The following is a 16,878-nucleotide window of genomic DNA, read 5'->3' as shown; positions in this document are numbered from 1 at the left end:
TTTTCTTAGTTTCTTATTTTCTTAGTTAGACTCTTGTATCTGTTTCAATAGTAGGCCTACTATTAGCCTACTTGCACAGTACAGCTTGGGTTGACCTGAATGCGAAAGACCAGGATGGGATTGATCATTTTAGGTCATTCAGAGAGTATAACTAGTTTTTCATCCAGTTGGCGACATATTTTCATGCGAATATTTTAAATATGCATAAAGAAAATATACGCATTTTCCCACCAGTGGCGTTTCCATCAAATGGATTTGTTGAGGTTAAAAGTCAGTGCGTGATTAAGTGTTAAAAATCTAATGTTCAATGTGTTTACATCGCATTTTCAACTCTATCGATAGTTTTGTCACAAAAACTGTTAAATAGCAACTGTACCTACTCTGGTGTTGACACGTGGCCAACAGCTGGTAGATACGGTGCGGGTAGACTAGTGATGCGATATGGCTAAATCAGTCATGCATCGATCACCATGTCACCAGAATCAGACCATCAATATTTATTTAAAAGGAACATCAAGATTACCATGCACTTTCACTACCCTGTAAAGTTCATAATTTATTTAATCTGTAGCCTAATAAACTGCATGGTTTCCAGAGTCGTAGCGGGAGGACCACAAACTATATCATCGCGTGAATCATTATGTTTATTATATCTATATTTGCGCATAAAGGCGTTTCCACCACCAGTTCTCGCATAATTAATTTTACTGACACAAAAAGATCCCATGTGCGAATTAACAAATGATATGTCGGTATTTATAAAATTGTACTACCCGTTAAAATAAAATAAAACTACCCGTTTTCATCATAGCTGTCGTGATTTTTATATGGTATGAAACTGGATGGAAACGTGGTTTGTATGACTATTTCTCATTGCATTTTTCACACAGGGCGCCATTCCTTCCCTGGGCGGGCCGTTTGAATTTTTGGGGGCAAAATGAGAATACCCACTTCCCCAGTCACCACTACACCACAGGTTCAGATAGACGGGTATTGTTCAAAAACGCTTCCTTCCTACCTCGATCACTGATCTAACATGACAGAATTGATGAAAGCTGTGCATTGGTCCTTGCTAACACCTCTGCAATTGTGATAGGCCAGTGATTTCCTAAAGTAAGGAAGGGTACATCTGTAGAGTATTTGAACATGGCCATTCCCCTCATCAGCCCTTCTGAAACCAAACGGTTGTTTCAACCTCAACAACACCATGTACAGGTAGGTACCTTGTTTGTCTTCTACATACAGTATGAGTTAATTCTCACTCCATTCAGAAAACACTCTTTAACGTTGAGCAATCAAATCAAAAACAAAGATTTCATGAGAGGGAAACATAAAAAGGATTTTAAAACAACGGATTCTTATAGTAGAGGAATGAAGGAAAGTCTAGAAACCAAAATAGAGCAAACACAAAGTTCATACAAGAGTTGGTAAGGTTCTAATCAATGTGTTCATATCTGGAATGGAAACGGAATGGGAAAAAAATAGTTTCTAGACAAATAAATCTATAACTTGACTTAATGCACAGCTTAAGAAATGGTTGTCGATTAATGTTTAATGGCACACCGTTAAATGTATAATCTGTATAATGTATAATCTGACTCCATTAAGTCATCGTGGCCATGACACAATCATGGAATGAAAATTGGCAGAGAATTATGGAATTGTGATTTAGTGTTATGGTAATGTATTTAAAAATGTCTTACTGTCATGTGTTTTACTCCCACTGTCTGTGTAATATGAACTCAAATATTGGCAGATACAGACACCTTACCCTTAGCTGGCTCGTCAACCAGGGGCAGCTAGAAGCTATTCTTGTTCTTTATCTGTGTTCAAAAGACTATAGTTTAGTCTAGTAAATGACCAACAGCGAAACAAAAACAAGTGCTGTTACTTAAATCCAATGAATTTACATAATCGAAACAGAATAGCTGCCACTTTTTCATGGTGACAAAAAGTGAAACATTTGTTATGACGGAAAGCCAAAAGCTAGAGACCAACACCCAGTTTACAACAAGCAGGGAGTATATCCCTTTTGTTTTGACAAATCTGTCACAGCACACCTTTGTACATTATACCTAAAGTCAAAGCTCTGTTCAAACAAAGTGACTAGACAGCAACAGGTTAATAGGTAGGTTAGCTGCACAGAAGGGCAGTGTTTCCCAAAATCGAACCTCGGGACCCCAACGTGTGCACGTTTTGGTTTTTGCCCTAACACTACACAGCTGATTCGTATTATCAAAAGCTTGATGATTAGTTGATTATTTGAATCAGCTGTGTAGTGCTGGGACAAAAACCAAAACGTGCACCCCTTGGGGCCCCAAGGACCGAATTTGGGAAACCCTGTTATGGTCAGACTGAACGCTACCCTCAGGAGAACAGTGGGAAGGAGGAGGAGTGGAATGTGGTCTGGTTCCCATAACCTGCCTGCCTTCTGTTCCTATCATTACACTGCATCATATCCTGTTTCTAAAACCAGTCCTACTGGGCCACTATCCTGACATAAACAGGAAGCGAATAGAGTATTTTCTATGAACTACATTTCACTCTATTGAACACACCCCAAGTGGTCCTCTCCACTCCAATGGGCTAGAATGACATGAGTGTGCTGACATGAGTGTGAGTGAGTGAGTGTACCAATGTCCATGTTGTCTGTGTAAAGTAGTGCCTTTGTACTGATGTGCAAATAACATAATGAAGAAACCTATCTGTAACCAAACGCAAACTAAGGGAAATAATTTCATTGGTTATTCCGTGCAAAAATAATGTACTATTTCATATCGTCATGATATCCAAAATAAATCAAAAATATAAGTACTTACTCATCAGAGCTAGTAATCCTGATTTAATCTGATGTCGTTATGAAAATAAGACTTCCATGAGAACATGATCTACTTTGTGGAACAATCCATTAGTTCTCCATAAACTCCTCTAGCTACAGTTCTTGACTAAGGTTAGTGCCTTAAGAAAACAACAAGAAAACACACATTATACAAAAAAAACTCCTTAAAATGGTCCAACTCAAAAATGACGGCCCAAGTTTAAAACTGTTTGGCACCGACTGTGTCCATTCATTGTTGTCCGATGTCAGGCAACCAGAGACTTTTACTACTAACCACTGTAAATCAGTTGTATAGTAGCTATCTAGCATTAATGTAGCGTCATACCCTTCGTATCTCAATTATTTCAATACGTGTTGTGCATGTCAGGCAGCTGGTGAGATGATATTCAATCCCTGGTATAATATCTATTGTGGTCAGTACTAATATAATTTTGATGCAGGCAGCTCTATTCCCAGCCTGGGTCCTTCTAAGTATGACGATGGAAGTGGATGATGTCATGGCGTGTCCCGTCACTTTACGGATGGAGGTGGCTGTTGTCACTTGACAACGGATGGCGGTGACTGATGGTGGTGGTCCTCTGGTGTGTGTGTGTGTGTGTCTAGACCAGTAGTCGCAGCAGGAAGGACAGGGCGGCCCCGATGGAGAGGCCCAGGGCCAGGAAGAAAGTCATCAGGGCCCCGGCTGTCTCTGCATCTTTAGGAGCCACCAACCTCGGAGGAGAAGGAGAGAGAGACAGGCGTGTATTCATAAGCACACTGTAGCAAAATTATTTGTAATGGAAAAATAAAAAAACAAGCATTTCTTATTGGACAAATTCGGGTAGGCCTCTTCCGGTTTCTGCCCGTTTGGTTCCTATTGAATACACCCCAAATATAGAGTAGCTTTTGGTGTGGTGTTACAGTGGCAACAAGGAAGTTGGCATGGTCGGGTAAGAGAAAGAGTATGTCAGGTGAGTGAAAGAGAATTCCAGATTGTGTGTGGGAGAGAAGTGGTGCCAAGAACTTGTTAAGTCAAAGGTGACTAAACAAGAGTGACAAACCATGACAAGTAGATTGGATTAGTCAATACGTGAATAACTGGCATAATGTTATGACAGCGGACTGTCACGTATGGTGCGCGTGTGTGTTACTTCTACTCACTGTGGGGCGTAGGACATGGAGAGGCAGACGCAGTAGCCGTTGGAGAGGGAGAACAGCATCATGATGAAAGCGAAGGCAGCGTCGTGGGAGAAGAGGACGGGGAAGTAGGAACGGCTCTGGACGTTACAGAACATCAGCAGAGGAACAAACACCACCCTGGAGACGACCAGCCCCGGGAACAGACGACTCTCCTTGGGGGGCTGCGGTCCACATACAGAGAGAAATGTTACTGATATACAAGGTTGGATAGGCACAATAAAATAATTTTATGATAATAACTAAATGTAATACTAATAACTAAAAACTTTCGTGCTGGGAAAGAAAGTGAAGGATTATAAAACACTGAGAAACCTCGAAAGTTGTTACATAAATCAAATCCATTGTGATCCTATCAAATGTGTAATAAAATGACATTAATCCACAGAGATGAAATGAGATCAGACACCTACCCACTGGACCAGGGTGGTGACGGTTCTGCCGATCCAATCACACACGTTGAAAATGAGGAAGCAGCACACAGAGATGAAATAAGGTTCTGATGGGAGGAAGAGGGAGAGAGGTGCTTCATCTGAGTTTTACATCTCATGCATATTAAACATACAGTATACATATCTACACTCTTAGAAAAAAAGGTGCTATCTAGAACCTAAAAGGGCTATTCGGATGTTCCCGTAGGATAACTTTTTAAAATAACCCTTTTTGGTTACAGGTATAAAATGGTTCTACCTGGAACCAAAAGGGCTCTACCTGGAACGAGAAAGGGTTCTCTTATGGAGACAGCCGAAGAACCCTTTTGAAACCGATTTTTCTAAAAGTGTATACATACCCCATTTCCCAGGATATATGGTCTTGACATCCACAGTGATGGCAGGGAACACAGCGAGAGTGACGGTGAAGACAAAAACCACACAGAAAGCCATCACCCATATCTGGAGAGAGAGGGTCAAGGTAAGAAATATAGTGGAAACTCTCCCATGCTTAAACTACTCTGGTGCTTTTAAATGCATGTTGGGGAGTGAACAAGTGCACACTTCAGAAAAGGGTAGGGAATTGGACCTCAACTATACACCACAGCCATATATGTATACCTTTTTAAACACCTCCATGACAGTGGACTTCCTATCCCTGACCTCAGCCTGCTCCAGGGTTAAGAAGGCCTGCTTGGGACTGACCCCAGCCCCCTCTTCCTCCACCTCCTTGCCACTGGCACCTCCATTGGCCAATGAGCCATACAGCTTGCCGTTCACCGCCGTGCCACTCTCTGGCACTGGAGGAAAGAGAAAGATTTCAGGGAAAATAGGTCGACTTGACCTAACACTGACCAATCAACAGGCAGAGGTAAATGTGTGTGGGAGTGATGGCAGATGTCATTATAAAGGGAGGGAGGGACGTACACTAGTTTCTGGAGCCCACCAGACGACTACATTATCTGTTAAGAATAGGGCCAGGAGTTTTTCCTCACCCCATGACCTCATCAGGAAAAACTGGACCAAGCTATAGCTGAATTACCGTAGTCCCTGATTAGAAGTCCCTGATTAGAAGTCCCTGATTAGAAGTCCCTGATTAGAAGTCTCTGATTAGAAGTCTCTGATTAGAAGTCCCTGATTAGAAGTCCCTGATTAGAAGTCCCTGATTAGAAGTCCCTGATTAGAAGTCCCTGATTAGAAGTCCCTGATTAGAAGTCTCTGATTAGAAGTCTCTGATTAGAAGTCTCTGATTAGAAGTCCCTGATTAGAAGTCCCTGATTAGAAGTCCCTGATTAGAAGTCTCTGATTAGAAGTCCCTGATTAGAAGTCCCTGATTAGAAGTCCCTGGTTAGAAGTCCCTGATTAGAAGTCCCTGATTCCTCCAGGACCGATATTGAGCAGCCCTGGCTTTCCTAGACCTTTGTTAATTTCCATGGAAACATCTATTGACGTTAACAGGAGAGTGATGGGGTGGTTTAATAGTGTCTGATCTGGAAATGTCCCACAGGGCATCTCTTTGTCTGGGAGAGGTTGCTGCACTAATTGGATAAATGTGAATAAACTGGGCTAATGGGATAATGATCTGTTGAATCAGTTCCATTCAGACTATGGCCTGTATGCATCTTGCTTCTTAGAGTAGGAGTTCTGATTTGGGATCGCCTTTGCCTTTTAGATCACAATGAAGACGATTACATGGACGGGGGGAGACCTGATCCTAGTTCAGCACTCCTACTCTGAGATGTTTGGATATGTACAACCAATGTTCCTAAGCCCGAGACTGCCGCACAGCTCCCCCGGGACTGCCGCTCAGTTCCACCGGGACTGCCGCTCAGTTCCACCGGGACTGCCGCTCAGTTCCACCGGGACTGCCGTACAGAAGAAAGCAGAAGAAATATCAGCCCATGGAGAGAAGCTCGAGATTTAACTACACTCAACCTTCTAGAGTTTTCCCTGTTAGTTAACACTATCAACGTTTCCCTTTACTGTGGCAATGGTGATCGAATCAACACCATATTAGCCACTTTCAATGCAACATCCCGAAATGAATGAATCTATGCAAGACTTAGCATGAAAGAGATTTTGTTGTAGGGAGAACGCATCGGTGTAGGATTCTATTGCATTGACACGCACAACTCAGCCTGTACTCTACACAGACCTGCGCGTTATAACCAATCAGAGCTGCAGTAGGCCTATATGCAAATAGACCATTGCCATATATGGATCTGTACCATTCACTTTGAACTGGACAGCATGAGCGGTCGAGAGTAGATGCGCTTATTTTGAGATCAAAGCGTGAGCTGCATGAAGACATGTGTGTACATTTTGTTAATATCCTTTGTTAGTTAGTGAGTTATTAGCCCAGTTATAGATGATGTATAGTCAGCAATAGGAGAGTTAAGGCTTCCTACAAGAGCACAAAACTTTGAAAAGCGAGTCAAGTAAAGAGCTTTTTTTGTCTTAAAGGGGAAGTGTTGTATTTTGAGACAGGCTTGAATAAGTAGCCAATATGCAGAGGGTAGCATAATTTGTCTGATTCTCTGTAATAATGATATAGGAATAATAATGTATTATATTTTGTGAAGTGGTTTCTTGCATCAAACAACACAACAACATTTCCAGTCACCTCCATGTCTGAAAGACCAGTGGATAAACAGGTTAATGCCAAGCCCTGCATGTTTTTTTCACAAGTCTCATGGAATGTAGGCCTACATTAAACACCAGACATTGGCTGCTACAGTAAGCTGAATGATAGAACAGCTATTTCCATGTTAAAATGTTATGGGATGCATTTTCTCCATTGTTTCTTATGGTAAGCCACTCCGGTATGCCTACATTATGATCAAACAGCCACAGTAGCCTACTTGGCCACTGTTAAAACTGTAACTTAAAGCGGGTACAGCCTCAGTGTTCACAGTAAACGCGCACTGGAATTTGCACAGAATTTTCACAAAGTTCAAGTTTGCGCTCAACAGACCAAAAATAATTGCTCAGTGCCGAAACCAATTAAAGGGAACTTTGCATACAACCCCCGAGTGTAAAGGAGAGTACTAGCAGTGACAATCTGCACTGCAGTGGATGTTCATTGGTGAGATATATGAGCACAAAATAACCCACATCTTTCACTATGAATGGGTGTCTCTCACATCGTTCAGCAGCCTCACCTTTCAGCAGCTCATCTGCGGTCTTCACCTCATAACTCCTGCTCTTGTCCAAGTAAAACTGGGCAAACTCCTGGATGAGACCGGAGCAGAGGCCAAATGAGACAGACTGAACATTCCCTGAACTTGAACACAGATTCCTCAGATAAAACAAAGTCATGCCATACTGCAGTATGGTCAGCTACAGGCCCGGGGGGATACAGGGTCTGTTCTGAGGCCCAACCTGTGGTATCTATCAGGTCTTCTATTACATTCTAGTCCTGTAAAGCTGAGCAACTCACCAGGCGAGGCAGTAGGAGGTAGCTAAGCAAAGTGATCAGGGTTCCTACACACGGCGTGATGAAGTAACCCAACGCAGCCGTCTCAGAGTCCGTATCACCTGTCTCACACACGCACGCACGCACACACACACACACACACACACAAACACACACACACACGAAAGAGAAAGGAGAGGTCAGAGAACTACTTACAAGTGGAGTTGCAAAGGCCACATCATATTCATTTGTCTATAGATTTTTTTATTTGATAACTCAAAATACATAAAATGTTACACCAGGCAAAAGATACATATAGCATAATTTGAAGATGTACAGATATATACAGAAAAAGGTCTAGAGACTATTTCCACTGTGATCCTCAATTGGTTGGAAAGATGGGCACTCTGTTTCATACATTCAATCATTGATAATGTTCAAATATACATCTATATAAAGCAAATATACACACCTACACTTTATATAAAATCGTGGGCAAAAGTTTTGAGAATGACACAAAAATTAAGTTTCACAAAGTCTGCTGCCTCAGTTTGTATGATGGAAATTTGCATATACTCCAGAATGTTATGAAGAGTGATCAGATGAATTGCAATTCATTGCAAAGTCCCTCTTTGGCATGCAAATGAACTGAATCCCCAAAAACATTTCCACTGCATTTCAGCCCTGCCACAAAAGGACCAGCTGACATCATGTCAGTGATTCTCTCGTTAACACAGGTATGAGTGTTGACGAGGACAAGGCTGGAGATCACTCTGTCATGCTGATTGAGTTCGAATAACAGACTGGAATCTTCAAAAGGAGGGTGGTGCTTGGAATCATTGTTCTTCCTCTGTCAACCATGGTTATCTTCAAAGAAACACGTGCCATCATCATTGCTTTGCACAAAAAGGGCTTCACAGGCAAGGATATTGCTGCCAGTAAGATCGCACCTAAATCAACCATTTATCGGATCATGAAGAACTTCAAGGAAAGCGGTTCAATTGTTGTGAAGAAGGCTTCAGGGTGCCCAAGAAAGTCCAGCAAGCGCCAGGACCGTCTCCTAAAGTTGATTCAGCTGCGGGATCGGGGAACCACCAGTACAGAGTTTGCTCAGGAATGGTAGGAGGCAGGTGTGAGTGCATCTGCATGCACAGTGAGGCGAAGACTTTTGGAGGATGGCCTGGTGTCAAGAAGGGCAGCAAAGAAGCCACTTCTCTCCAGGAAAAACATCAGGGGCAGACTGATATTCTGCAAAAGGTACAGGGATTGGACTGCTGAGGACTGGGATAAAGTCATTTTCTCTGAATCCCCTTTCCAATTGTTTGGGGCATCTGGAAAAAAGCTTATCCGAAGAAGACAAGGTGAGTGCTACCATCAGTCCTGTGTCATGCCAACAATAACGCATCCTGAGACCATTCATGTGTGGGGTTGCTTCTCAGCCAAGGGAGTGGGCTCACTCACAATTTTGCCTAAGAACACAGCCATGAATAAAGAATGGTACCAACACATCCTCCGAGAGCAACTTCTCCCAACCATCCAAGAACAGTTTGGTGACAAACAATGCATTTTCCAGCATGATTGAGCACCTTGCCATAAGGCAAAAGTGATAACTAAGTGGCTCGGGGAACAAAACATTGATATTTTGGGTCCATGGCCAGGAAACTCCCAGGACCTTAATCCCATTGATAACTTGTGGTCAATCCTCAAGAGGCGGGTGGACAAACAAAACCCCACAAATTCTGACAAACTCCAAGCATTGATTATGCAAGAATGGGCTGCCATCAGTCAGGTTGTGGCCTAGAAGTTAATTGACAGCATGCCAGGGCGGATTGCAGAGGTCTTGAAAAAGAAGAATCAACACTGCAAATATTGACTCTTGCATCAACTTCATGTAATTGTCAATAAAAGCCTTTGACACTTATGAAATGCTTGTAAATATAATTCAGTATTCTATAGTAACATCTGACAAAAATATCTAAAGACACTGAAGCAGCAAACTTTGTGGAAATTAATATTTGTGTCATTCTCAAAACTTTTGGCCACGACTGTACAAAAGTATGTGGACACCCCTTCAAATTAGTGGATTTGGCTATTTCAGCCACACCTGTTGCTGACAGGTGTATAACATTGAGCACACAGCCATGCAATCTCTATAGACAAACATTGGCAGTAGAATGGCCTTACTGAAGAGTTCAGTGACTTTCAACATGGCACCGTCATAGGATGCCACCTTTCCAACTGATCTTCAAATTTCTGCCCTGCTAGAGCTACCCCGGTCAACTGTAAGTGCTGTTATTGTGAAGTGGGAACTTCTAGGAGAAACAACAGCTCAGCTGTGAAGTGGTAGGCCACACAAGCTCACAGAACGGGACCGCCGAGAGCTGAAGTGCGTAGCTCGTAAGAATCTTCAGTCCTCGGTTGCAACACTCGATACTGAGTTCTAAACTGCCTCAGGAAGCAACGTCAGCACAAAAACTGTTAATCGGGAGCTTCATGAAATGGGTTTCCATGGCCGAGCAGTCGCACACGAGCCTAAGATCACCATGCGCAATGCCAAGCATCGGCTGGAGTGGTGTAAAGCTCGCCGCCATTGCACTCTGGAGCAGTGGAAACGCATTCTCTGGAGTGATGAATCACGCTTCACCATCAGGCAGTCTGACGGACAAATATGGGTTTGGCGGATACCAGGAGAACGCTACCTGCCCGAATGCATAGATCCAACTGTAAAGTTTAGTGGAGAGGGAATAATGGTCTGGGGCTGTTTTTCATGGGTCAGGCTATGCCCCTTAGTTCCACCGAAAGGAAATATTAACGCTACAGCATAAAATGACATTCTAGATGATTCTGTGCATCCAACTTTGTAGCAACAGTTTGGGGACAGCCCTTTCCTTGTTTCAGCATGACAATTCCCCCGTGCAAAAAGTAAGGTCCATAAAGAAATGGTTTGTTGAGATCGGTGTGGAAGAACTTGACTGGCCTGTACAGAGCTCTCAACCCCATCGAACACCTTTGGGATGAATTGGAACGCCGACTGCGAGCCAGGCCTAATCGCCCAACATCAGTGCCCGACCTCACTAATGCTTTTGTGACTGAATAGAAGCAAGTCCCCGCAGCAATGTTCCAACATCTAGTGGAAAGCCTTCCCAGAAGAGTGGAAGCTGTTATAGCAGCAAAGGGGGGACCAACTCCATATTAATGACCATGATTTTGGAATGAGATGTTCGACGTTGTAGTGTGGCATAAGACTCCACATTTGCCTCAGTTGAATGATTTGCCACTGAGCATCTCTGACGTGAGTTTTGCATGTTTATTTACAAGTAGTTATTTGTATATTTGTGGGTTTTAGATATTTGTTTGTGTGTGTGACTCACTGGCTATGGAGACCAGCATGGCAATAGCAGCGAAGGTGCCGGCCAGCCCCTGGCCACTCATGAACACAGCACTGTACTTCTGAGGAAGGAGGCCCACCAGGCCAAACAGACTGCCCTGTAGCACCGCTCCAAACGCTACAAGGCGAGAGAGAGAGACACAGGGTTAATGATATAGCGTGCTCACACACACAATACCCAGTCAAACACAAACACTTACTCAAACACACACAATTCCACCCCCACACACACAACATGATTCCCCAGCACCCACCCACACAATACCCAGTCACACACACAATGACCCCCCCCCCCCCCCCCCCCCAAACACACACACACACACACAATTATGTCCTACTCACAGTTGATGAACCAGATGGTAGCCATGGTAACAGAGAAGAAGCGGTCCTCCTCCATGGGGATCTTGACCAGGATGGCAGTGAGGATGAAGAGGATGAAGATGAAGACCAGGCTGCCCGCTATCCTCACCATCTCCGATATCCTACGCACAAACACACACACACACACAAAACGTCAGTTCTCAATCTCACTGGGTTAGAGCGTAGTAAATTACACTACCCAGACAGTGTGTGACATATTTTTAATCTATTGAGTAAAGCCCCTCTAAAATCCACTGTATAGACTTTTCTTTTTCACCTATTTGCAGTTTGATAAATTGGCCAATTCAAAAGGGTTGTTCACACACACACACACACACACACACACACACACACACACACACACACACACACACACACACACACACACACACACACACACACACACACACACACACACACACACACACACACAAGCTCATCAGCTAAGTGTGCAGTTGGAGGGTGTTTCTTGGAAGGGCATTTGGATGACTTATAAACCTGAGAGAAGAAATGCTGTCTCACCGCTGATAGAAGAAGGAGTTGAGCAGAGTGCAGAGCAGCAGGGGGAGCTGGGACAGCAGAGTCATCCAGTTGTTGAAGTAGTACTCTTTGTGGGAGACCATCGTGCCATTGCTCCATTCAGTCTTGTTAAGGCGGCTGTTGAAATACTAATGACAGAAGAGAAAGAGAGAAATAATAATATATGCCATTTTTCAGGCGCTTTTATCAAAACGTTAGTATGGGTGGGCCCCAGCAGGACTCCAACCCACGATCCTGGCGTTTGCTTTACCAACAGAGCAGCACAGGACTCACGAGATGACACAGTTAAGTTTACATCAACGTTCAATACGATGTTGTTTGTCACAAGTCACTCATTCCTATACAAATAGGCATATTATTTAAGTAGTTCTACAAACGTGTAGGGTATACCAAGAATCACAGCTTACCCTAGGGGATGAGTTGTGGGATTTGACATTTTAATATTCAGAGAGCTAGTTCTAAGAGGCTGTACACACACAACCTGGTCACATGGTTGACAACACAGCGGCGTGGAAAATTCATGGCTTCTAACCACACGACGAGCGGTTAACTTCAACATACCGGTACTTAGTGACGCAAGACTACAAAACACCAGGGGGCCAGTCACCAGGGTTGGGAAGTAACTGATTACGACAAAAAAACTAACAAATCAGTTAAGTTACCAGCAAAAATACTGTAATCAGATTACAGATACTTTTGAAAAACTAGATGATTACTTATTGGATTACTTTTTAAATTCAGCAAGGATGTTTGAGTAAAAAATACATTATGATACCTTTCTGGTTTCTTACATTCAATTCAGCATTGAAAAAAAGACGCAAGTTTAAGTTTGTTCCAACCTGAACATGTCTGACCACAAGTCAGAGACCACTGTGATGACACACCCAATGCATTTGATGGATCCTGTTTGTCTTCTTCTAATGTCTCTTAAAGGAAAAGTAATCCAAAAGTAACTGAAAGTAATCAGTCTATGTTACTGAGTTTGGGGAATCTAACAGTTACGTTACTGATTGCAATTTTGGACAGGTAACTAGTAACTAACAGATATGTTTAAAAAGTAATCTACCCAACTCTGCCAGTCACACTAAATCCCTCTTAGACAAAACGTCTGACACCAACTACTCAGCAAATCCTCTTTAAACAATACGCATTTACATTTTAGTCATTTAGCAGACTCTCTTATCCAGAGCGACTTACAGGAGCAATTAAGGTTAAGTACCTTGCTCAAGTGCACATCAACAGATATTTAAGCTAGTGGGCTTGGGGATTTGAACCAGCAACCTTTTGGCTACTGGAACAATGCTCTTAACCATTAGGCTACCTGCCACACATACAGTTGTGCACACACACATACAAACAGCATCTGACTCTTAGGGCTAACTGCATACTACCCTGCATCCCACTGCTGGCTTGCCTCTGAAGCTAAGCAGGGTTGGTACTGGATGGGAGACCAGATGCTTGATAGTGCATGTTAGAGCAAAAACCAAGCCATGAGGTCGAAGGAATTGTCTGTAGAGCCCCGAGACAGGATTGTGTCGAGGCACCGATCTGGGGAAGGGTATCAACATTTCTGCAGCATTGAATGTCCCCAAGAACACAGCGGCCTCCAGCATTCTTAAATGGAAGAAGTTTGGAATCACCAAGACTCTTCCTAGAGCTGGCCGCCCAGCCAAACAGCAATTGGGGGAGAAGGGTCTTGGTCAGGGTGGTGACCAAGACAACGATGGTCACTCTGACAGAGCTCCAGAGTTCCTCTGTGGAGATGGGAGAACCTTCCAGAAGGACAACCATCTCTGCATCATTCAACCAATCAGGCCTTTATGGTAGAGTGGCCAGACAGAAACCACTCCTCAGTAAAAGGCACAAGACAGCTGCTTGGAGTTTGCCAAAAGGCACCTAAAGGACTCTGACCATGAGAAACAAGATTCTCTGGTCTGATGAAACCAAGCTTGAACGTTTTGGCCTGAAAGCCAAGAGTCACGTTTGGAGGAAACCTGGCACCATCCCTATGGTGAAGCATGGTGGTAGCAGCATCATGCTGTGGGGATGTTTTTCAGCGGGATGGACTGGGAGACTAGTCAGTATCGAGGGACGAGTCTCTGAATGTCCTTGAGTGGCCCAGCGAGAGCCCGGACTTGAACCTGATCGAACATCTCTGGAGAGACCTGAAAATAGCTGTGCAGCGACACTCCTCATTCAACCTGACAGAGCTTGAGAGGATCTGCAGGGAAGAATGGGAGAAACTCCCCAAATACAGGTGTGCCAAGCTTGTAGCGTCATACCCAAGAAAACTCGAGGCTGTAATCGCTGCCAAAGGTGCTTCAACAAAGTACTGAGTAAAGGGTCTGAATACTTATGTAAATGTGATATTTCAGGTTTTTATTTTTTTTTTATTGAAAAATAAATTTAAAAAACTAATTTTTGCTTTCAATTGAGTGGAGGAGTATTGTATTGTGTATTGTGTGTAGATTGATGGGGAGGACAATGTAATCCATTTTAGAATAAGGCTGTAACATAACAAAATGTGGAAAAAGTCAAAGGGTCTGGATACTTTCCGAATGCACTGTATATATCCCAATGCCCCAGGGCAGTGATTGGGGACATTGCCCTGTGTACGGTGCCCTCTTTCGGATGAGTAGGGGTGTTAACCCCGGTGTCCTGGCTAAATTCTCAATGTGCCCATCATGGCCACCTAACCATCCCCAGCTTCCAATTGGCTCATTCCTCCTCTGCCCTGTAACTATTCCCCAGGTCATTGCTGTAAATGAGAATGTGTTCTCAGTCAACTTACCTGGTAAAAGAAAAGGGTAAAATAAAATAACAGTTCCGCCTGATTTTCAAAAACAACTTACTTTTCAAGTGAATTCCCTAAGAAGCCAGTGTTCTACTTTGGGTAAGGTTCAACAAGTGTGGGGTTTTAGGCTGGGTTTCTGTACAGCACTTCGAGATATTAGCTGATGTACGAAGGGCTATATAAAATAAACTTGATTTGATTTGTGTGTATTTATCATACATACAGTGTTGAACCTGAGCCAGAGTAGATCTGATCCTAGATCTGTCTAAAGTTGCCCAAAACCACAGATCTAGGATCAGACTTACCCTATATCCTAACTGTAGCCTTTAAGGGACTAAATAACTATCTGATCCTGGACCTGTGGTTATAGACGCATGTTAGGTTTACCATGGAGGCGGTCATGAAGAAGTTCCATGGTAGTAGCGTCCCGAGGCCCAGGATGAAGAAGATAATCCCCACCAACCAGCCCCTGGGTTAGGGAGGGAAATATTAGAAACAAGCAAGTAATTCATAGGTTATTGATGTGTATTTACCATGTAATTTCTTAATAAATAGAAAGTAATTTATGTACCGTGAAATAAAGTGCTACCAGCCAAAGATCATTAGCAGATTTTATAAAAGTACATTGGAAATTTGATCTATTCACTACATTCATTGATTGAAAACAGTACAAAGTCACTTTTCAGTACCATAGCTTTGCTTAGAGGCATGCCACGCATTGTAATCCCCCACCCCAAATACGACTGGGGTTCAGAGTGAGAGCAAGAGGCACCATGGGCAGTAGTGATGGGGAGTTTGGCTCTTTTCGACTCGTTAAATCAACAGAAGAAATCTCTCGACTAATTTCGTTAATTCGAGTCAGTAATGTCAAGAGCCCACAGGACCCCCTACCGGCGAACGATGAACTGAAAACTTGAAAGAGTAATTGTTTCTACAAGCCTCTCGTTCACATTTCGTTCACCATAAGGGGCTTATTGGAGCTGTCATTTGTGACCGAGACTTGTAAACGTCTGGTTTAAACAATGTAGAGATGTTGATTGCTTGGCAAACAAATAACATGATTTATTGATACTGTAATGAAACAGCAGGGAGCAGGTCTCGAACCCTCGACCTTCTAGCCCGAGGTCCGGCGCGCTATCGACTGTGCCGCAAAAGCATGCTCGTGCAGCAGAGTCGATTTCCGCGCGTATAAACCCAGGGTCGTTACACTACATTTGACAGTAGGTCTAGCTGTGGACGAAACCGGACTAGATTGTGAACAACTATTGTCGTACTGCATTGCTTGACTGCCGTGAGAGTGATCAGCACAACATCGTTCGCGAACTGCAGACCCCCAAACGATTCGTTCTTGAGTTCGCGTTTTTTGAGCAGAGTATGTTTTGGTTCTACAAAGCTGTGTCCAACATTCAATGTGATCAATGCGATCAATTAACAGTTATAAACATATTTGTATTCTCAATGCAGTCTGCAGCATGATCTATATTCCGATCATGCAGGTCAAACAAACGACTAAAATTAACGAAATGAACATGATTGTCGAGTCAGTAAAAAGGTAGACACTCACCTATCGCGCGGAGCGTCGGTCCAACCCTTCATCCTGTGCTAGGGAGATCAGTTGAAACTAGGGGCAAAAGAGTGGGGAACACGATCAACACCTAAAAAAGATAGAGAGTAGATTTGTCTAATCAGCTCTAAGCACGTTATTTGCATAATACAAATACAGGACATGTTCTACATACTAGCACATTGCTGCAAGGAGGAGATGGCGCAATTCTCACTACACTACAGTACTGTATGTCCGAGACCCACTGTAGCTTGTACTGTTAGCTGTGCTGAGATATCCCCCGCTCTGCCAGTTCACAACTTCACACTCCATTTATTTAAAGGTACGGTCTATAAAGCGCTTGGCATTGGAGTCAAAGACGAGGCCCAAAT

At 43.3% G+C, this 16,878-nt stretch overlaps 1 protein-coding gene across 4 annotated transcripts in view; it reads right to left on the bottom strand.

Annotated features, from left to right (window-relative positions):
• Window positions 1–1,526: 1,526 nt before the first annotated feature.
• LOC129865831 (equilibrative nucleoside transporter 2-like) overlaps window positions 1,527–16,878 on the bottom strand; it is a 36,500-nt gene continuing 21,148 nt past the window's right edge. For 2 of the 4 annotated variants that reach the window (XM_055938856.1, XM_055938855.1), the window contains 12 exons: window positions 16,508–16,564; window positions 15,331–15,412; window positions 12,132–12,277; window positions 11,592–11,731; window positions 11,233–11,367; window positions 7,886–7,983; window positions 7,608–7,677; window positions 5,068–5,246; window positions 4,806–4,908; window positions 4,429–4,514; window positions 3,980–4,179; window positions 1,527–3,550 (listed from right to left, as the gene is read on the bottom strand). In XM_055938856.1, coding sequence (XP_055794831.1) covers window positions 3,439–3,550; window positions 3,980–4,179; window positions 4,429–4,514; window positions 4,806–4,908; window positions 5,068–5,246; window positions 7,608–7,677; window positions 7,886–7,983; window positions 11,233–11,367; window positions 11,592–11,731; window positions 12,132–12,277; window positions 15,331–15,412; window positions 16,508–16,539 — 1,383 coding nt within the window. In that variant the 5' untranslated portion in view covers window positions 16,540–16,564 and the 3' untranslated portion in view covers window positions 1,527–3,438. Of the gene's footprint in view, window positions 3,551–3,979; window positions 4,180–4,428; window positions 4,515–4,805; window positions 4,909–5,067; window positions 5,247–7,607; window positions 7,678–7,885; window positions 7,984–11,232; window positions 11,368–11,591; window positions 11,732–12,131; window positions 12,278–15,330; window positions 15,413–16,507; window positions 16,599–16,682; window positions 16,866–16,878 lie in introns of those variants that run through there. The other 2 variants (XM_055938857.1, XM_055938854.1) reach the window with 2 other exon arrangements.

This window comes from Salvelinus fontinalis, chromosome 11 (genome assembly GCF_029448725.1).
Source record: "Salvelinus fontinalis isolate EN_2023a chromosome 11, ASM2944872v1, whole genome shotgun sequence".
NCBI classification, from domain to species: Eukaryota; Metazoa; Chordata; class Actinopteri; order Salmoniformes; family Salmonidae; genus Salvelinus; species Salvelinus fontinalis.
The sequence above is the reverse complement of the archived record's forward strand: the minus strand, read 5'-3'. Positions and strand labels throughout refer to the sequence as shown.